The 21,819-nt window shown below is 40.0% G+C and overlaps 3 protein-coding genes across 3 annotated transcripts in view; all 3 read left to right on the forward strand.

Annotated features, from left to right (window-relative positions):
* Positions 1-2,070: 2,070 nt before the first annotated feature.
* On the forward strand, positions 2,071-3,057 carry LOC306713086 (relaxin-3 receptor 1-like; the record flags this gene model as incomplete). Its single annotated transcript, XM_079182660.1, has 1 exon — positions 2,071-3,057. One exon carries the CDS (start codon positions 2,071-2,073, stop codon positions 3,055-3,057), a length of 987 nt encoding a protein of 328 aa, XP_079038786.1.
* A 5,664-nt stretch (positions 3,058-8,721) lies between these two features.
* Positions 8,722-16,648, forward strand: LOC306696003 (mortality factor 4-like protein 1). The gene is made up of 12 exons (XM_079159475.1): positions 8,722-8,861; positions 9,321-9,367; positions 9,572-9,639; positions 9,767-9,853; positions 10,076-10,156; positions 10,353-10,378; positions 10,885-10,973; positions 11,736-11,837; positions 12,363-12,451; positions 13,263-13,435; positions 15,297-15,381; positions 16,213-16,648. The coding sequence occupies exons 1-12, from the start codon at positions 8,822-8,824 to the stop codon at positions 16,295-16,297; spliced, it is 972 nt and encodes a 323-aa protein (XP_079015601.1). The 5' UTR covers positions 8,722-8,821; the 3' UTR covers positions 16,298-16,648.
* Positions 16,649-19,710: 3,062 nt separating this feature from the next.
* The window catches only part of uacab (uveal autoantigen with coiled-coil domains and ankyrin repeats b), a 39,911-nt gene continuing 37,802 nt past the window's right edge, over positions 19,711-21,819 (forward strand). Inside the window, exon 1 of the mRNA XM_079158487.1 lies at positions 19,711-19,894. Within this exon, the coding sequence (XP_079014613.1) occupies positions 19,847-19,894 (48 nt within the window). The 5' untranslated portion in view covers positions 19,711-19,846. The remainder of the gene's footprint in view (positions 19,895-21,819) is intronic.

A 21,819-nucleotide genomic window follows, 5' to 3' on the forward strand; every position in this document is an offset into this window, starting at 1 on the left:
TAAACCGTGTATCCAAATTAGACCTTTATGGGTTTATAGAAATCTCCTATTTATCACGCTAAAGAAGCCTCTTGATTAGCTGAACATGCATGAGCACAGAGCAGAAAACAAGTTTTTCTTTGCTCATGAAAAGAGTTGGAGTAAAGATATAGTTTTGGGGCTGCACGGTTTTCACAGACCAGCGATGCTACTTTATGTAACTGGATTCCAGCTCATTCAGGGCATATTAATGAATGTATGAAGTAACTTTGAGCTCATTCACGGAATATTCATTAAGCGTTAACTCATCACATAATTCCTAACACACCCTGGGTCGACTCATGCATCAAACCATCATGACTCATGCATTAGTTAAGCATTTCCTAAAGCATGCGTGTTTGTACCTTTTTCTTATGAAGAGTTATGCACACTTCCTACACTGAAGATGTTGAGCCTATACCATCGTGGTAGTTTGAATAATAATCACCAGTATTTGGACGCCTGACAAGGTGGTCACAGTTCATTAGATCACGATTTAATTTATTTAAACTTCTTCTGTCCTCACGGTGCAGCAGATTACGCACATGAAGTGAGAGTCCAGACCGTGTTGACTGTGTTTCTGTTGAAGTGCTCCACACACTGGGGGTCTCTATGGGATTTGCCGAATTGTTTCATAGCGTCAAGTGGGCACAGCGGCCTCCTGTGGTGCCCGGTTGTTAGATATCTGAGGGAGAAACCGTCATTATTGAGCAGGGGGATTTGGTTTTTTGTTGTCGTTATAAAATATCAGATTGCAGGCAATGATGGATAAGCACAGGGCTGTTGCCATCTCAATCCCTCTCCGACTTGAGTCACACACGTGTGAACATTCACGCAGTATCTATAGAGCATTTTTCTCAGCAGCTTTTGTGTTTGCTGGTGAGAGGTCACTGGGAATAAGGCCACTATTATTTGTAGTTGCTCGGAAAGGTGTTTTCGAAACGGTGCCGAGCAGCTCAACTCTTTGGTTGTCATGACGTCTCACCGTCGATAAAAGGGAAAAGTCAACCGTGTGTATTTTGTGTCTGTATGGAAACCCGAAAGTTCAGATCCAAACGTTCGGTGTTTGATGTCCGTTTGTATGCTTTTTGTGTGTCAATTCAGAGCGAGAGAATAAATTAATTTATATATTTTTTAGAAAATGACAGCTGTTCTGTTATTAAGAAAAAGGACTGTGGCCAATAAAGAGTCTTACGCAGCAGAAATGATCTCAACGTGAGACTTAAGTCGATATCTGCACTCACTGCCTTAAAACATTCACAGGTTCTGTTTCACGGCTCCAATCCGAGAAAAATCATAAAAAGGCTTTTCGAGGAGGGCGAGGAGAAGGCGGTGTACAGTAGACCCTTGTCAGTTTGTACAAATATACCAAGTGAAAAAAAAATATTTATTACCTGCATTGAAGACATTGTTTACTTATTGAATGTTATCTGTTTATGTAGAACATTTTAGATGTAATAAAATGCATTCTGTTATTTCTCTGTGTTTTCCCTTATTTTTAAACGATGGGATTTATCCTTTCTGGAGGAAAAAGGTTGCTGTCAAATGCAGTTTTAAACTGCCTGTTACGCCTAGAAGTGGACACTGGGTGGCAGCAGAGAGACGGTTTCATCAACGTGTCCCTTGCTGCGATGGCACAAAACCAATTACGCACGCTTTCTGGACTCCAGCCGTTGCCTTCCTGGCTCTGACACGAGCTATATATAATATAAACATATAAAATAATGAATGAAGATGTTTTAACTTTTGATTAAAAGTGAGGGGGAAGCCTCGAGCTACGAGGAGGCTACGTTACGCACAAGACAGATGGACGCGTCAAACCCAATGTTCGCCAATAGACACCTCAACCCCGCCATTCCTGTCGGAGCTGGCAGCAGAGAGGAGAGAAGGGGACAGAACACCACAGGAGGGTTGGGGGCTGGATACAGATGGAGGGGTTGGGCTGGCATCATGTACTAATGTGTCACTCCAAGATCCAGCTCTACTTGGACAGATAGATTTGATCTATCTTGAATATAGACATCTTTAAACTGTCCGTGAGCTGCTGACACCATGAATGAGGAAAATGAGAGCGTTTGTTTGAACAGTTCACTAGTTGAGGTTGACTACTTCAGCAACCTGGAGGACATCGACGTGACGGGCGACGGGACCCCGATTCTGAGGTTCCTCATCTGCCTTGTTTATTTTATTGTCTGCGCTGCGGGTCTGGTGGGCAACGTGCTGGTCCTCTTCTTCATCAGGGTCAAGCAAGAGAGGAAGAAGTCCACGGTGAACTTATTCGTGCTCAACTTGGCGGTGACGGACCTCCAGTTCGTGCTCACTCTGCCCTTCTGGGCCGTGGACACCGTGCTGGACTTCAGCTGGCCGTTTGGAGACGCCATGTGCAAAATCATCCTCTCGGTCACCGTGATGAACATGTACGCCAGCGTGTTTTTTCTCACTGCCATGAGTGTGACCCGCTACTGGTCAGTCGCCACGGCTCTGAAAAACAGAACCGCGCGAAAGTCCTGTTCCGCCAAATGGACCTGCGCAATCATTTGGACACTGGCGACTCTGGCGACTGCGCCGGCGACGATTTTCTCAACTGTCAGCAACGTAACCGGAGAAAAGCTCTGTTTGCTGAGGTTTCCAGGTGGCCAGTACTCGTTGGCACTTTATCACATACAGAAAATGCTTGTAGGTTTTGTTTTGCCAATGTCCATCGTGTCCATCAGCTACATCATGCTGCTGCGTTTCATCAGCAATCGGAGTATGAAAACCAACAACCCCAAACGGAGATCCAAAGTTACAAAAGCTATCACCATCGTCGTGTTGTCCTTCTTCCTGTGCTGGATGCCGAACCAGGCCATCACCTTGTGGAGTGTACTGGTCAAACTGAACGTCGCAAACTGGGACAAATCGTATTACATTGTCCACACGTATGTGTTCCCTCTGACTGTCTGTCTGGCTCACACCAACAGCTGTCTCAATCCAATTATTTACTGCCTCATGAGGAATGAGTTCAGGAATAAACTGAGGAGTCTGATACACAGAGGATGAGGTTTGTTGGACCTCTGTGAATGATTTAACGAATTGACAAACAGTAACCAAGACGCACCGAGTGCGCACGGTGACAGTCATGGAGCTAGAGAGGAGATCAGCTGTCAGAAAGCACAATAAGAACCAGCAACAATATATATATATGAGGAGTATTTACCTCATTCTGCTTATGGAATAATGTAACTTCATTCCGCCCTTCTTGTTTTAAAGCGTAATGTGGCTTTTGTATATAGCTGGTTTTGGGCTTTATGCATTAGAAGTGCTAATTTAGTGTTTAAGTATTATACTTGAATGTCCACCGTGGCATTGCTTGTTAAATATCCACTACTAGTGGTGTGTCTCTTCAGTCGAAGTAAGTGTGTAATTGAATTGATTATAATTAACAACAGCTTGCTTTGTAGTTGAACAGTGAAACAGTGCTTTCTACATCCATCTGTGAATGTCTTTGAAAATAATGTAACCAGTGTGCAATAAGTGTGTTTACAAGAAAATCGTGGATGCAGACTTCACCTCTTCTGAAGCAAAGGAGGAAAAGTTACCAACACACATACTCATGATTCTCACTTTCAACTCCTCAGACAGCCTACTGAGTAATGCCATGTCCTCACTACTCCGTTTCCATTTGAAAACGCATATGTTTTGCTACGTTTACACTGAGCGTCTGCAGGCGTTTTCGAACACCGAAAACGGAGGAGTAAAGCTCTTGTACCCCTCTAGCCTGGGTTTTGCACGTGTCATGGACAGTGTCAGCTTCCACTTCTTAATAAACAGGCAGCAACCTCCTGGCAAAAGAGAAGCCAATGCAAAAGTGACTTAAACTTGCATTATTTCTCCTGACCAGCAGGGGGCGATTCCTCTGGTTGCAAGTCCGATTTTATAGAAGTCTATCAGAAAATGATCCTACCTCTCACTATTAACAATGTAAATATGAGTTTATGGTCTCAAGTTTGGCATTTGGGCAATTGCCATCTTGGTTTTTGTCCGTCGCCCTCTTGGTTTCTGCAACCAGAAAATAAAAAGAGAGGGTTGAGTACAACCGAATGGTGAGTAAGATATTTTTAGGCAACCAACAATGGAACAATTTACTTTCATGAACTGGAAACACACTTTGAAAGGGTTAAAGTTGTAAGACGAAAACTAGGACAACTCCCAGACCGCACAACAAGTGGTAGCAACCTGTCAATCACAAGATGACCACGCCCTAAAGTATACCCTGCTTTATAGTTTATTTTAATCTAAATGGGACCCTAAAAGAACATCATGCTGTATTGAAAAAGACTTGAAACTAGCGATAAAGACCATAAACTCATGTTTACAATGTTTTGCCCCCTGCTGAAAAGAATGCAGGTGTAAGGCACTTCAGCATTGCCTTCACTTTTTAGACCCTTTAGGGTTCGGAAAAGAGCGTTGTTGACGATAACGACTCTCGAGACTCAAGTGATGAGCGTCAATAATGACTCTTGTTTCCTTTTAGTTTTGCCCGTGACATGAACACAGGACCAACCAGTGTTGGTCCTGTGTCTGCTTTGTCTACGTTCTGTCTAATAATGAGGAAGGTGGGTTTGCATTGGAGTTAGTTGAAAGCACCGCGGTGCGTCGTTATCAGACACCGAGGGACACTGACCAGACGGTTTTTGACGAGTTGGGATTGAGATCAGATTAGTTACAGGTCATTTTTTAAGTTATTGAATATAACATGCCAAACAACAAAATGTGTAAAATATGATTGTTGTAAATAAACCAAAAGAAAACTGTATCCACGACGTGTGATAATAAAAATGTACTCAAGTCGACTCACATGGCTTAGTTTTTCTCTATAATAATATCTGATTGTGCACGATTCAACAGGTGGAGGCCTTTGATGTGCAGATGATAAGAAATGATGAGTCTCAATAACTGAAATGGCGTTGCAAGAGATCCTGGACCCCATGCATCAGCAGTCTGTGGGCCCTGGGGGTCTGTGGGATTTTTTTTCTGGATACAAAGTTCAGTCAGTCTCACTTTTTCCCCTGAATATGACGTCCGCTAAACCATCATCAACATACAAAGCATGCAGAAAGAATAGACTTTATGATTGCCTTTCTGCTCAACACCGGGAGCTCTCCACTATCCCACATCAGAGGGGAATTGACTGCATGAAATATCTCTGAGCCGAGTGCACAAAGGCCAAACTGAATGTCTCTGCGAGATGCAGCGTACATGCACACACTGCTGAGTGTCCAGTGATTTTCATAACAGAAAGCTCTAGGGGCGTCTCACAGCATGGGCATTGGCTGTAGCTGTGAATTTGAATTGAACTGCATGAAACATGTTGCGCTGAATTTATTGAAAGGCGACCAATTTTATAAATAGTTTATTATAAGAAGCTTTTAGAGCAGGGGTCGCAACCTGCGGCTCCGGAGCCGCATGCGGCTCTTTGGCCCTTCTGTTGCGGCTCCCTGAGTCCTCCGTCCACACAGGTGTAGAAGCATTGTTTTCGAGATGATCTCCGTCCAGACTTAAACGCCTGAAAACAAATATCACGTGACTATTCACGTACACTGGGCATGCAGTGGGTGCCGGTCCTACTGGTTTTCAAACCTACTGGTTTCTCTTCCGTGCCTGTGTTGTGTTCGAGGAACAGCAGCAGCTGTTTTCTGCCTCTGTTGCCAGATTCGTCACACATTCACAAACATATTGCTGGAGATCTAAAAGCCACATCTCATATATATTGCGGGGATTACGATTGTATAAGTGTAGCACTACATCACAGCCACGTATGAAGAAATACATTGAAGAAAATATATTTATGGAAAGATCGCATCAACCTGGATTTGAACCCTGTCGAGCAAAATAATAATATATCCAAAAAAGGCCACACTACGCGATCCACCACTTGAATCTTACATTATATTGCGCCTTTTCTTGTACGTCGCTGATCATGATTTGCAGACCTCCACCCTCGTTAACCAATCGATGGATAACCAAAAGAAGAAAAGTCACGGAGGAAAATAGAGAGTTTAATTCTGCGTGGACGTATTCATTTGCTTTCACTGCCAACGATGCTGGCTTACCTGAATGCTTGATATGTGACGAGGACTTTGACATCAAATAGCTTTTGCGGCTCCAGACAAATTGTATTTGGTGGAAAATAGGGCAAAATGGCTCTTTGGATAGTAAAGGTTGCCGACCCCTGTTTTAGAGGAACAATTATTCAGTTTTCTTGTATTTAGGAACTGATAGTTATTATAGCTATTGGTCAAGTTTGCAATTATATCGCGGGTGGCCTCATCTCTCTCTCTCTCTCACACACACACACACACACACACGGCACATAGACTGTATCTGTGAATATATTGTTATGAAAAGAACATGTTTCCTTTTACCTTCACTGGTCTCAAAGAAGAAGGCTGTGATGGAAAGTATAAACATTTACTAAAGTACTGCACTTGAGTACAGTTCTGAGGGACCAGTTGTTTACCTGAGATACTGTTACTACTAGACCTCTTTGAGTAATATCATGTTGGGACCTACCTCATTCATAGAAATGCTCTGAACTTAGCAACTCTAAGTAGCATTGTGAGACTCAAAAGAAGTAAATTTATCTCGTAATTCTGAAAAACAAAGCAGAAATTCGGAAAAGAAAATGTATTTTTAATTTATTTGTATTTATTTATTCAACTTTGATTAATTTTCCGTCTCCTTATTGGTATGTTTACTTAAATGAGTAACTAGTCTTTGCTGACGCTTCAATCATGATACATTGTGGGTCTCGTAAAGGTCAGCTCGAGGGCACTTAGTGGATGAATCACAAATGGTGACATTTTGGAGAAAGCACTTGCTTTCTTGAAATTGCTCACATTAAGAAACAATTTCCTGGCCATGAATCTAAAACTGTTTCTTTAATAAACATCATTCCCACTGCTTTGCTTTTTTCAAGTGCTATTAGCTGATTGGCAGATAATATACAACAATTTCAAATCCCTTGAAATTCATGATTGATATTGAATAGCAATCTAAAAATACTGCCCTACAGACAATAGTCCTGCGTTTAAATCTCTACATGAATAGAAGGGTTTTCAGCAAAATGTACAAAACACACTCTACAGAAAAATAGCTGTAAGATTGTCAATACTGATGCATGTATCTGGTCAAGATGGAGCTAGTTTTAAACTTTATGTACAGTTTATTTAGTCGAGTTGTGAAATGAATGATATTATTAGGAATATTCTTCAATCTTTACATTTGAATGAAATATCTGGGCACTTTGTGCAATGCAAAAATCTGGATATTTCATTTATGGTCGTATGGAGCAAAATAGGGGTAAGTCATGGGTTTATTCATAAACTTTATTTGACAGTTGTGCCAACTCCTAAAATGCTTTGGAGATATTTTGTCTGCCTCCCTTGAGTCTTTTTGACATTGTATAATGATTATTTGCCTTTTCTCACAAAGTTCCTCTTGATTCATCTTTCAGGATAATTTGATAAAGTGTAGGATATAAACTTGACTTTCCCTCCCCAGAAATAAATACACAATATTTGAACTGTTGAAAAGATGTTTATTAGTCTTGGACGGGGCAATTAATTATGTTTGTTAGAGCTGGTAGGGACTCAGTGGGTTTTTCATTTATCTTGCACATACAGCAACAGTCCATCTCATGAGATTGAACCTAAATCTCCGACCTAGCTAATGCAGTGAGCTTGTCTTTGATTTGTCTTACAATGGAAAAACATGGGAAAAGTGACAAATATATCCGTGCTTGGATCTTAAAGTGGATTTAATACTGCAGAGACTCACAGACATCAGTTTAAGGCTACATATGCTGTCTACTTAACATTCTTTGAGCCATTTGGTGGTTTGTCAGTGCAATTAAAAATACAACTCAGAAGTACTTCAAATATCCAATTCACATGACAATGACAAAACTCAGTTCATGAGTTCATGAGAATTTTTTTTTTTTGCAAAAAAAAACCCACGGCCACAGGCCAGAAAAGGCTGAGAAACACTGGTGTGGTGACTCCACAAAAATGTCATCGTTATTTCAGTCTGTTTCTCAACAACCTAGCTAAGTTTTCTCAGACTAAAAGGTAATCATGTAATGTGGAAACCTTTGGAAGAAGGTGATCTTACACTCACGTACAATGTCATGTCAAAACCAAAGGTACAAAGGTTACCCGGTATTAAAAATAGAAAGAATATGCAATGTACAGAGATAATATTCCCAAAAGGTGTGCATTAACCTCTTAATGTACATCTATAGAGATGTTAAGACATCAATGTAATGTGTAGTGTGTATGGGGGGTGGGGGTGATAAGAGTCCTTGTCAGTTGGGGTCCCGGGCCTTGTTGATTTACTTGGAACAGAGTATTTTTACAGTGTTGTACTAGTACTTTTACTGGAAGGATCGGAATACTGTGTGAACCATGGGGGTGATCCGCAAATGAAAATACAATTGAATACATTTAAATAAACTAACAAGTATATGTTTAAAATTCTAATTGCACCAGGGATAAAATATTTTAGCATGTAAATACCATTAGCTAAGTCTGTAAGATCTGTCGTCTGATTTGTTTACTTTTTCCGACTTTCAGCACGAGTCCCCTGAACGCACCACAGGTCTCCATGTTGGTCACGTGACCCCAGCGGCAGGCGGGCTTATTCTCAGCTTCTCCTTCGCTTTTTTTGGGCACCAATGTCGGAGGTGTTTGTGCCGGGAGGAAATGGACTCTGGCAATGCTATATGGATTTGATCGTTCAGAGATCCGATCAGTTGAGTCTGTGAATGGCGCCAAAACAGGACCCTAAACCTAAATTTCAAGAAGGTCGGTAAACGTTACAGAGAGATGATGATGATGATGATGATGCCTGGAGGGGGGCGGGTTTGTTGTTGTTGATGTTGCTGGTCCTGCTCGACAATAGTGGTCTCCAGGGAGTAGACATAGCCCACAGAGCCTTTAATATCGTCCGTAGATGTGGAGAATTCATTTAAAACACACTCTACATTGACACTTATCAAAGCTTAGCACCCTAAAGTGAAGCTTAAGGTGTAAAACAGCCGTTGACGTTAAGCTAACGGCTAGCTAGCTTGTTATTTATGCTATGAGCTAAACCTTTTTCCAGTCACTGACACACAAAAGAGTCTCTGAAATACAGTCAGGCCAGTTTATATCGGTTTAAAATACATCTGAGGAGTCTCATGGTAGCCTAACGAGTACTTATACTTCAATATATTGTGGTATTCTTGTTGTTTTTCTTCTCATTTTGTCTTCCTCTCGTCGCAGGTGAAAGAGTCCTGTGCTTTCATGGGCCATTGCTCTATGAGGCAAAGGTTTGTTTGAATACTAACGTTACACGTGTTTTATTAGATGATTATTAAACTGCAAAAACACAAATGTGAGCCAACGATTGACGCAGACCTGTGTGTGTGTGTGTGTGTGTGTGTGTGTGTGTGTGTGTGTGTGTGTGTGTGTGTGTGTGTGTGTGTGTGTGTGTGTGTGTGTGTGTGTGTGTGTGATTTCTTGTTTTTCAACAGTGTGTAAAGATCAACATAAAGGATAAACTGATTAAATACTTCATTCATTACAGCGGATGGAACAAAAAGTGAGCATCTCATACAGTTTGTTTTGCTTGTTTATCTCAGATCATCTGCTGTGAATATGATCAGTGTGGACTCCTCTTTATGTTCTCTGTGATGGAGTTTCACGGTTTGATGTTTCTTTTCTTGCAGCTGGGATGAATGGGTTCCTGAAAGCAGAGTTCTCAAATATGTGGACAGCAACCTTGCGAAACAAAAAGAGCTTCAAAAGGCCAATCAGTGAGTTTGAAGAGACGATGAAGAAGTTATTTTCTTGTGAGACACACTCCCTGATGTTAAATCTTTTGTCATTTCCCCCCAAATAGCATTAACAACATTAACAAAATAGCAGCATCATTTCCTTTACAAGATGAAACAGTGATTTCTACATATGGACAAATGTTAGTAATAACCATTTTACGTGGATTTATCTCATCCTCACTACTTCTTCTTCTTCCCCAGGGACCATTATGTTGAGGGAAAGATGAGGGGATTAGCACCAAGCAAGAAGATTGCTGCTGTGCAGCAGAAAAATGTTGATCTGTAAGTATCCACATTGTTTTCCCATCTCCAATAATTCCACATATTGTAAACGCATCATGTAAGCAGACATAATGTTGGCCTAACGACATATATATTGACTGAAGTAAAGTATGCATGTATGTACTGAATGTAGTCACTCTGCATGTGTCACATCATATCGTCCTTATTTACTGACTCACTGTTTTCTGCATCCTAGGAAAGTGAAAAAGGCAAAGCAGAAGAGTGAGTGTAAAGTTTCTGCATCACGTGTTCTTTCTTTATATTAATCTAAAAATGACAAACAAAAGTAGTTTTTACTCATTAAAATGGTAGCGTTAAAGTATTACAATGAAATGTTCTTAGCCGATTACAATAGAGAAAATAAATGGTAAAGATGTCCCATCAGTTTTTATGGACACACCTTAAGAGCCTCCCTTTGATAGTGGTTTTATCCGTATCAGAAATACATGAAACAAATTCCTTTTGTGTATATGGTGACATCAGGTAATACATTTATAATTATGTTACATAAAGCACATTTTCACACCACTTTTCCTACTTCGCTGCTCTATTTACACGTTCTACAGACGACACACAGACTTGATGTTTACCTGCTCATCCGTCGTGCCTGAAAGCACTCTCCTATTTTGGAAACTTGTTATGGGTTTGCAACAACCTGCCAGACGTGTTTTATGAACACCTTTATTTTCCTCATAATATGTGAGCTGTAACTTGATGTTTGGTTTTAGCCCCGGGGCCGGGTGAAGGCACCAGCAGCGGAGAAACGCCGCTGGGACCACGGAAGAAGAGGGCTCGGGTTGATCCCACTGTGGAGAGTGTATGTATCCTCAGCTATTAACCCTGTGGACACACATGAAGACAGACATACCTGATGATGTAGAGCTTAAACAACAGCATGGCGTTTTGTTTATGTACAAAGCTGGGAAAATGTAATGACTTTGTTTTAAGGAGTCATTTTGATCACTAGGCTTCTGAACAGACAATGATTGAAACCACAACTGAGCATTTTAATCAAAAGATTCTTTTATAAAACTGTGAGCAGAGTGATGAAATATTGAGATGTTAGGGTTCAAATGCCTTTTAAATGAGATATTTCAAACGAAGAGCTCTAAATAAAAACCGTTCCTGTTCTTTCTCATTTCGTCTGGCTCACAAAGTTGCTTGAGAAGTTGTTTGTGTGTGAGTTTGAACGATGCACCCTGTGGGCCACAGCAGGTCATTGTCTGGAGTCTTTGACCGCTGATTTCTTTCTGGTGTGATAAATTGTTCAGTTTCCCAAAGAGAGCAAGAAATAGCTTTAAATGTTGGCCCCATGCAGAGACATGTAATCATGACCTGCATACTACCCATAGTTTCAAAAAAGATCTTTACAGTCTTGCACCTGTATCATTTAACAGTCCCAAGATCTTGATATATTTCAGTTATGTTGAAGTAAATATAATAAAGAAAATATATTAACATGAATATGAAAAAAAGAATACCGGCATTTGAAATAAGAAATGCATTTTTTTTTATGACGCTTTCTTGCTCCCAAACACACATTTTTAATAATAATCAATAATCAACCATGTGTGTCCAGGAGGAGATGTTCACCAACCGCGTGGAGGTGAAAGTAAAGATTCCTGAAGAGCTGAAACCCTGGCTGGTGGACGACTGGGACCTCATCACCCGACAGAAACAGGTGAGGGGGGTGGGGGGGACAAACCAGAAGAAGTTCATGTTTGATTAATTTCAGCTACGATTAGCTGAGAGCTTAGCTGTAGTATGTGTGTTACACATTCTTACAGACATCCTGCTTTTCAAATCCACCTGTGACAAATGAAATGATGGACATTCCTGTTTATCAACCATTTAACGATCTTGGACTGAACCTCTGTGTCAAAACCAATCAATCCTCAACTCTTTTGTCAAGGAATGCTTCAGTCCTCTCAGAGAGCAGATTGATTCCTTATCTCATCTGGTGTGTAGAATCAGATCTGTTGTTTAGATGACAGACACGTACAATGACATTACTGACCATCCTTTGCCATGAAAGCTCTTCAATAGGTGGTAGAATGGCAAGCTGCACATCCGATCTGTACAATGTAGCACTGACGGGAAGTGTCACAATTAAACTGAGAATGATAAGTGGAGTCAAAACATGCTTGAAAGTGAGGAACACTGATATTTTGTCAATGTCTGAATCAAGGTTTTCTGTTGCTTCCAGTTATTTCATCTGCCTGCTAAGAAGAATATAGAGACTGTTTTGGAGGACTATGCAAACTATAAGAAATCAAAAGGAAACTCGGACAACAAGTAAGAATAAACACCCTGAATTTCTTCAAATGATGTTCATGTCGTCCTCCCCATTAAAGTTCTTAAAGTTTAACTTTGGTATTTTTTAACCTGGACCCTGTTTTCCCCTGTTTTTACTGACGCAGTAACTTTTAATGTATATATTTAGTGTACTGTTTAGCTGTAAAATGAGTACAATTGTGGCTCGACTGTTATCAACATGGCGACTTTGTCCCAAACGTTTCATTTTACAGCTAAACAGAATTCCATAAGGACTTAAAAGGAGGCAGAGGAAACTGAGATGATATGCCTCATGTACCCAGCATGGTACCACATGGTACCACATTATGAACACGATTGGACGCCCTGCTGAATTTGGAAATATTTAAATAATTTTAGCACATTTACAGCAAATCATACATGCTGCTGGCCATTTTCCTAAACAACGACTACAATTTGATTTGATTCATTTCAGTAAGTTGTGAAAATGTACTTGCTATGGTTGGATACTTGCTTTAAACACAAAAGCACTTCCAGTTTCATCTAACAAACGAGGGAAACAATATTCCTCTTCTGTCTTGACTCATTTTCATAGACTTAAAGAAATGAAATTCACATTCTTATTATTTTGCACATCATTCCTGATAACTTATTGATTTTCTCTTGGGTCTGATTGTCCGTCATCATAGTTTATGTTTCCAGCAGATGAACACACAAGACTCTTATCTGTTTAACCAGCATCACAGCACAACTAAACCCCAGCGTTGACATAAATGAGCATTGATTGATTTGCCGTCTCAAGAAAAGCTTTTCTGACCCCCCCCCCCCTCAGGGAGTACGCAGTAAACGAAGTTGTGTCGGGGATTCGGGAGTACTTTAACGTCATGCTGGGCACTCAGCTGCTTTACAAGTTTGAGAGGCCGCAGTATGCTGAGATCCTGGCTGAACACCCAGACATGCCGATGTCGCAGATGTACGGAGCTCCACACTTGCTGCGTCTATTTGGTACGGACCTTGGACACACTGTGACACACGCACACACACATTTACATTTCCACACGCAGCTCACACACACAGGTGAACACTGAACCATCGCTTTGAAATGAGTGAGTGATGGATCGTTTCTAACATCGTGCAGAATCTCAAGCACCTACCTGTATTATAAGTGCTGTCAAACCAGTGAATTGGATTCTTTGAATTGTCTACTTCTTGTCTGTGAAATGTTCTCCACAGAAGCTTGAACACTTCACAGACAAATGATCACCTTGCTATCTACATTTCTTTTGTCCAGGACAATCATACCATTGTTGTGTTGGTCATAGAGAGTACACACACGCACACACACACGGTGTTTAAAAAAAGGTGTGCACCTGTGTGTCCGTCCACTGTAAATCTCTCATTCTGCTGCAGCAAAATGCATATTGTTACGGCTGAATGCTCAAGGACCTCTCGTGGTTTCAGTGACTCACTTTTTCCTCAAAACACCTTTTTGATTGATGGTTTTGTACTGCCATGGACCGCCTGCTGACTCCTCACTCACATTGCATCTCCACCAATGGCTGCTACTCTGCAGCCAGAGAGACACAGTGGGGGGTAAGACCATAGACTGTATGTGTTTGGACAAAATATTTTTGCTCCCTTTGATTGTGTGTTTGGCTAAGAGCAAACGGAACTACACACACAGCTGACTGCGTTGCAGCTGTTCCGCACCTAAAGACACTGTTAATTCTGTGTCTTTTTTTCATTGGGCATCAACCTCACGTTTACGCACGTCAATAAAAAGACTTGGAGCTTAAATATAAACGCTTCAAGTCGCGGTTACACCCGTGAGACGCACAGAGCCGGTGGAAACGTCTGCACAGAGTAAAATGAGAGCGTATCTGTTGAGATTGAGTGACAAACACATCTGATACACTTGCAGTCTGAACGGCGGGTCAGCCAATTATGGGTTGTATTCATTCAATCCAACATTACAACAGTGCTCATTGAAGACACACTTGGTGCAGATTGCTTTCTAGTTTAATGCAATTTTTATGAAGCCATTTTACATTCACACAGTATTTTAAAAAAAAAACATTGCTGAGACTCTTTCAGTCTGCAGTTTCTTTCTGCGTTGCTCCTCACACATGTCTCTTTCTGCGTTGCTCCTCTCATGTCTCTTTCTGCGTTGCTCCTCATACACGTCTCCTTATGTTTCTTTCTGCATTGCTCCTCACACATGTCTCCTTATGTTTCTTTCTGCATTGCTCCTCACACATGTTTCTTTCTGCGTTGCTCCTCACACATGTCTCCTTATGTTTCTTTCTGCATTGCTCCTCACACATGTTTCTTTCTGCATTGCTCCTCTCATGTCTCTTTCTGCGTTGCTCCTCACACGTCTCCTTATGTTTCTTTCTGCGTTGCTCCTCACACATGTTTCTTTCTGCATTGCTCCTCACACATGTTTCTTTCTGCGTTGCTCCTCACACATGTCTCCTTATGTTTCTTTCTGCATTGCTCCTCACACACGTCTCCTTATGTTTCTTTCTGCGTTGCTCCTCACACGTCTCCTTATGTTTCTTTCTGCATTGCTCCTCACACATGTTTCTTTCTGCATTGCTCCTCTCATGTCTCTTTCTGCGTTGCTCCTCACACATGTCTCCTTATGTTTCTTTCTGCATTGCTCCTCACACATGTTTCTTTCTGCGTTGCTCCTCACACATGTCTCCTTATGTTTCTTTCTGCATTGCTCCTCACACATGTTTCTTTCTGCGTTGCTCCTCACACATGTCTCCTTATGTTTCTTTCTGCATTGCTCCTCTCATGTCTCTTTCTGCGTTGCTCCTCACACACGTCTCCTTATCTCTCCGTCTGTGTCCCCTAACAGTTCGTATTGGAGCCATGCTGGCCTACACTCCACTGGACGAGAAGAGTCTGGCATTGCTGCTCAATTACCTCCAAGATTTCCTCAAGTAAGGTTTAACTGCCTCCACAGAGACTCCGTGTCATGTTACATCCACGTTCTCATTCGTGCAGCCAGGTTGTTGAAAATGCTCAAAGCATGAAATCGATGTTTTGCCCTGGATGCATTTTATGACGTACAGCTCTAAAGTTTGGGTTCCTTTTGTTTAAAATGGTTTCACAGATGATGTGTCATGTTTGTTTTGATTTAGATTTGACATAATTTATCAACCAGTATCATTCATACTGTTAAACCAGAGGCACCACACCAGACAAACATTTGCAGAGATCCGTGTTAATTCAGTCTGCTTTTCAGGCCAAAAGTCACAGACATAGCTGCATTCATATTTATATATATATATATATATATATATATATATATATATATATATTATATATTCATATTTATAAAACATTGAGGAAGATTATCTTGTTAAAATGACTCTGGACACACCGCTGTCTAAATATAGTGGGAAAAGGGATCTCCTGAGCTGTGTGACGTTTTCTGAATCCAACAGATTTCCAATAGAATGCTACATTTATTGAGGCAAACACTCAGGGTTCATCCTAGAAATATGATAATTTCACTCATCCCATAGCCACAGTACAGTCATTTCTATTTCTACAGGTTTTTTCATTCCATACAAAAGTAAAAGAAACACAAAATTATATTTTTTCTGTCTGTTTTCTAGTTGTCCACTCCCCATTAGATACCATCGTATCTAAAACGTACTTAGATACTTTGTCTTGGACACGACAACTGTTGAGGAACAAATGTTGTTTTGCGATTACCTTTTTCTGTCGCACTCTACAATGACGATCCATTGTGACATTTTCTCCAGGTACCTGGTGAAGAATTCATCCACCCTCTTGAATGCCACCGATTACGAGGTTGCGCCCCCAGAGTACCACCGCAAGGCCGTGTGAGCGCTCTCAGCACGCAGCGCTCCTATTAAGAGACCTCTTTACACCACATGTAGAATAACCTATACTTCCCCTGTGAGTGCAGACTTGGAGGACATTTTTCCCTTGAACTGATCCGCTCCCTCCACAAAGGTCTCAGGAGCTTGTCACACAAAAAAAGTATTTTTTAGTTGAGTCTCTCTCCACTTTTCTCTCTCTTTGTTCTTTCATTTTTTTTCTGTTGACAAGTTACTGTTTCCACAAGCAGCACTTAGGTGTTTTTAGATATTTGTTACTGTTGCATGTATGTATTTATTAGTGTTCGTTCTGCCACACGAGGTGCAATTTAATGCTGGACCACATGGTCATCACTCAGCAGTTGATGTTTTTGTATCTGTATCTTGTTCATTTGTATCAATTTGTAAAAAAAAAAAAAAAATGTTTCTACACAATTGACATGGTTTACTGTGTTGTTCTTCTTATAAAATGTATTCTTATCATATAAATCTGAATTATTTGTTGTCATCACTGACACGTTTAACGGCAGGTAGCATTTATGCTAGTTGGTTAAAGTTCCTCAAAGTGAAGAATGCGACATTATATGAGATAATAACATTCCACTGCATTTTATTGATGAATCCAAATGTTTGACGGTGATTGAAGCAAAAATGTTAAACCTTTTTTTTTAATCACTAGCGTTAAAGTTTGTTGTAGTCCAACTCATGTTAAAGTGGCAATCTATTGCCGTAGGAGGTAACACCATCTATGGCCCGCTGATAAAAGTATTGCAAAGTATTTGCAGTATTACAAACAGGGTGTCTGTGGGAAAATGCTACATTGCCGTTTCTTCCACTGTATACACACACAAAAATGGAACTATGCACACAATTATGAAAACCTGAAGCTCGTGTATCGACAAAAAAATTCTCCAGACTGCTAAACTTTAGGCCCAACTACGTTGTTCTCACTCAAAGAAATTAAAAACCATCCAGGACCAGATCGCCACTTTAGATTCCACGAGAGTTTATTCTCTCGATTCTGTCAGTTTATGTGGGCTACTTATTATCGATCTATTCATTTATTGATTGACTCATTGCTTTAGTATTGTGTGATTAGACATCACAAGGGGGCAGAGTTCCCCCCTTTTTGTATATTTCTTTTAAAATCTTGCTGTCTACCTGATGTTTAAACCTAGTGGACGAAAAAGGCCTAACTGAAAATACTCCACGAGTCTTACAAGCGAAGGGCCTGCATTGAAAACCTTCCATCACTAAACGTATACGTCTGTAAGTATTATCAGCTAAATGTACCAACGGTAAAAGTACTCAATATGCAGTAAAATGGTCCCTGTCAGTGCTTTATATATGATGCTTTTGGGTCAATATTATTGATGCAGCCTATGTTGCATTTTGCTGCTGTAGCTGTTTAAGGTTGTGCTGATTTTAGCTATGCCTACTTTGTTAACTGTTGGCTAGTTTAATATACAGCAATACTTCATATTCTATGAGATCATCATATGTTTGTAGCGTTGCTGTCCTGTGAGAACCACGTATCTCTAAACGGCAAAAATGTTCACGAGCTCAGAAAAACAGCCCTGTTTTCAGCTTCCATGCTTTTTCTCAACATATAAAGGAACACTTCATCCTTCAGTTTATCACAATCGTTCAAAATCTGGACAGGAAGGGGTTGAAAAAACTAATCTGAAAAGTAAGTAAAGCTGTCAGACAAAATAAAGTAAAAAGTACATTATTTGCATTTGAGATGTGGTGAAGTAAAAGTACAAAGTTGTATACAATGGAAATAGTAAGTAAGTAAAGTACGCTACAAGTACCTCAAATTTGTACTTTAGTATTCCAACAATACATTGAGTAACAGTATTATATTCCACACCTGCCCACTTCCCTGTTAATTTGTATGTAGGTTTGTGCTTATATATTTATAACAACAAAGCATAAAACAAATATTAATCAAATATAAACAACAAGGAAGAAGGATATGTCCAGAAACTGAATATTTTCTTCTGCATTTACACAACTTGAACTCAATGTTTCTATGCTGAACAGCCAAATCAATATTATACTGAATACCATCAGCTTTTCTAACCTAACCTGCAGCGAACAGTGAATTAATAGTCTCACTATATCCATGCTACACTTTAGGAAATGTTCTCACAGATTAATACTTTTTATCCTAGATGTGTATTGAGGATAAGAGATAGTCCAATGTTTGGCCGAGGAAGTAGATAAGTTTGAGATATTTCATTTGTTTATCTAAAGCAGCAAATGTAGACAAATGAGGCACATTATTACAAGACAGATAAAATACTGTTTGTGCAGTATTGTTAAGTAAATAGGTTTAATCACTGGTGTTTATAGTTAGATGCCGATAGATATAACTGTTTATATTAGGTAATAAATGCAGCAGTGGAAAGTTAATTTATTCTTGGAGGTTGTTGACACGTTCCATTTATCTATTCTAAGTACCAATAGTAAATAAACTCAGATTATCCACTGATTTAATAATTCAGTGTAAAAACACATCATTAAATGTCCTTGTACTTTACTTGAGTATTTCCATTTTATGGTACTTAATACTTATTCTTCACTACAATATTGTAAGTTTTAGGCGACTACTTTTATTTGACAGCTTTAGCAACTTTGTATTCAGATTATTGAGATCCAAAATGTAAATGTTTTGTACTTTTACTTAAGTAAGAATTTGAATACAGGACGTTTTACTTGTAACAAAGTATTTCTACACTGTGGTATTACTACTTTTACTTAAGATAGATAGATAGATAGATAGTTACTTTATTACCGCAAGGGGACATTTTTTCGCTACAGCAGCATTTATGGTACAGGTAAAGCAATATAAATAACAGAGTAAAACATATTAAATATAAAAATGCACAATATATACAATGAAATAGAATAATATTAAAATTGAATATTTCCTCCTAAAATGTATAACAGGGTTATTGAGTGTAAGGTTCATAAAGACCAGCCAACCACAGTGCAGTAAGCTCGGTCACCCGTGACACAACAGACGGGTAGCTAGGTGACAGACAGGTTGAGCGGTTTATTCAGATCATTTTAATAGCAGGTGAAATTTACACCGCAACGCGAAATAATTTCCACTGAGGTATTCCCTGTAAACAACAGATAATGACACCAGATCGTTCACAGATTCAAATATATATTCTTTCCCCAAGGTGTTTCGATCTTCAGGTACGCATGACGTCATTCCAGGTTTTCCCTCCCCTGTCCCAGGATGTCTCACACTTCTCCCAACTGACACTTTAGAAGGAAGTCCCGCCTTTTCCCACGTCACCGATTGGCTCAAAAGTAACAACGCGCGTGTGCTTCAGTTTGATTGGCTCCCGCTGGTTGTCAATTCAATGAGGGCGAGTAGAATCTGCGGTCAGGCGTCAGGTGAAACTCGCTCTGTGAGGGAAAAAGGGGGAAAGATATATAAAACTTACTTCGTCTGAACTTTCTGGGAAGTTTTGTTATGCTATTTATGAACTTATTAACCAAAGGAAACTTTTAATACTGCAGACCAACACGCCACAAGATGAAGAGCCTCAAGTATCGACTGAAAAAGCACGAAGTTACTATCACAGTAAGTCTTTTTCTGTATCGAATAACGCACGTTTTGCAAAACATCCCCGGACTCTTACTATTGAACCAAGTATGTGTCTATCAACGATGGCGTTATGTTTTAACCGGTTTAAACACCGGGTGGGCTTTATTGTTTGTTAACCTGACCTCTTGTCCCCAACAACCACGTTAACCGCGGTCATGTTCCCACGGAAATAAAACACGCCGCCAGTAACTTTGCGCACCTGCAACCTCACGCGCGAGTGGTGGATGTGGCCTCTGACACAGTTGTATTACTCTGCATCCATTCGGGTTCAGGTTTGTTCATGATCTGGCCTAAATCAGGAGCAGCTGACGGTGTTGTTGTTGTTGTTGTTGTTGTTGTTGTTGTTATTATTCGCAAAAGCTCATTAAATCAGTGCAGCAAAGCGCCTCCTCGTCTGGTTGTTATCACCGCGAACGCACACAAATAACCCCGCTGTAGACCCCTGGAAGCTGGGGTTTAACATTTGGGTTGTTCTTGAACGCAGCAGCTCACCAACAGATGTCAGATGCTTGTGAAGTTTTCTGAGGGATGTCGGTTGTCAGCTTATTAGGTAAACCTAGTTTAAAAACGAATGCATCCTAATACAACAGTAGTGGACGAAGTACTCCCATCTTTTACTTGACCACGAGTAGTAATACCACAGTGTGGAAATACTCTTGTTACGAGTAAAAGTTAAGCAATCAAAAGATACTTAAAGTATCAAAAGTAAAGTGCTCATTACGCACAATAGCCCATTCATGAATAGATTAATGTCACTTTAATGTTGCAGTTTGTAAAGGTGGGGCTGATTTGAATGACTTTATATACACAGCTGTGGAGCTTAATCCATAATTGTACATCATTTAAACTACAATTCATTGCCTCTGAAATGTAGTGGGGAAGTATAAAGTAAAATGAAAATTACCCAAGTTAAGTACAAGTACCTCAAATTTACTCTAGTGTAGTACTTGAGTAAAATTATACAATTACTTTCCAACACTGCTAATACAGTAGGTCTGCAGTAAATAACGGATAGAAAGTTCGGTTTATGTTGAAACTGTTTTAGAAAAGGTGTTGAACCAGCTTCATGATCACTATGTGCTGCTGTTGAGTTGTATTGAGTTAGACTGAGAGACGTTTCAATTATTTTGTCCACATTAGCACGTCAAATCTGCCAATAATCTTCTGGAATATTCGTTTTTGCTTATAAATGTATGTTATAATTTCCCAGAGCCCAAGGTGGTTTCTTCATATACATTTTCTTGTATCAGTCAGAAACAAACATCTGTAGTTCACCATCATGTATGTCAAAGAAAAGCAGCAAATCCTCGCATTTGAGAAGCTGAAACCAAAGACTGTATGGCATTTGTGCTTGACTAAAACAATAAAACCATTATCATAATACTTCTTCATTGATTATTCAGTGAATCATTTCAGCTCTACCACAAACTACAGCCTCAAAAATGACCACAAAGTAGAATCAATGTCTCTCTTTCACCAAAATCTGAACATTGTAACCTTCATGAAAGTCAGATTTACTGCATGTTGTGTGAGACTAAATTGTTTTTTAGCAAGGTGTACCTAACAAACTGACAACTGAGTGTATATCTTTTAATAAGGAAATGCAGTTATCCTGGCACAAAATACAGAAAACTTGAAATATTTCATCTAATCCTGGTATTTGTGTAGAATGTGTTGTGGGCAGCCATCATGGCTCCGTGGATACACCATAAGTCCCCTCAGGAATGTTGCAGTGACTTTGTTGCCAAGATAAGTCTGCATGTGTTACAGACCGGAGTATTGAATGAATAACACTGTATACTGAATATCTGGCAGGTCTATGCTTCTCAGCTAGAGTGACCACACAATAGCCCATCATTTTGTATTCATTCCTCACTGTCCAGCAACAGCCTATGAACTCA

This window comes from Pholis gunnellus (assembly GCF_910591455.1).
Source record: "Pholis gunnellus genome assembly, chromosome: 1".
NCBI lineage: Eukaryota > Metazoa > Chordata > Actinopteri > Perciformes > Pholidae > Pholis > Pholis gunnellus.

Excerpts from the sequence above, each read along its gene's own strand:
- LOC306696003 (XM_079159475.1), top strand. The coding sequence starts at position 8,822 with ATGGCGCCAAAACAGGACCCTAAACCTAAATTTCAAGAAG. Across the intron at positions 9,854-10,075 it reads GAGCTTCAAAAGGCCAATCA|GGACCATTATGTTGAGGGAA; the intron begins GTGAGTTTGAAG and ends CTTCTTCCCCAG. Across the intron at positions 12,452-13,262 it reads AAAGGAAACTCGGACAACAA|GGAGTACGCAGTAAACGAAG; the intron begins GTAAGAATAAAC and ends CCCCCCCCTCAG.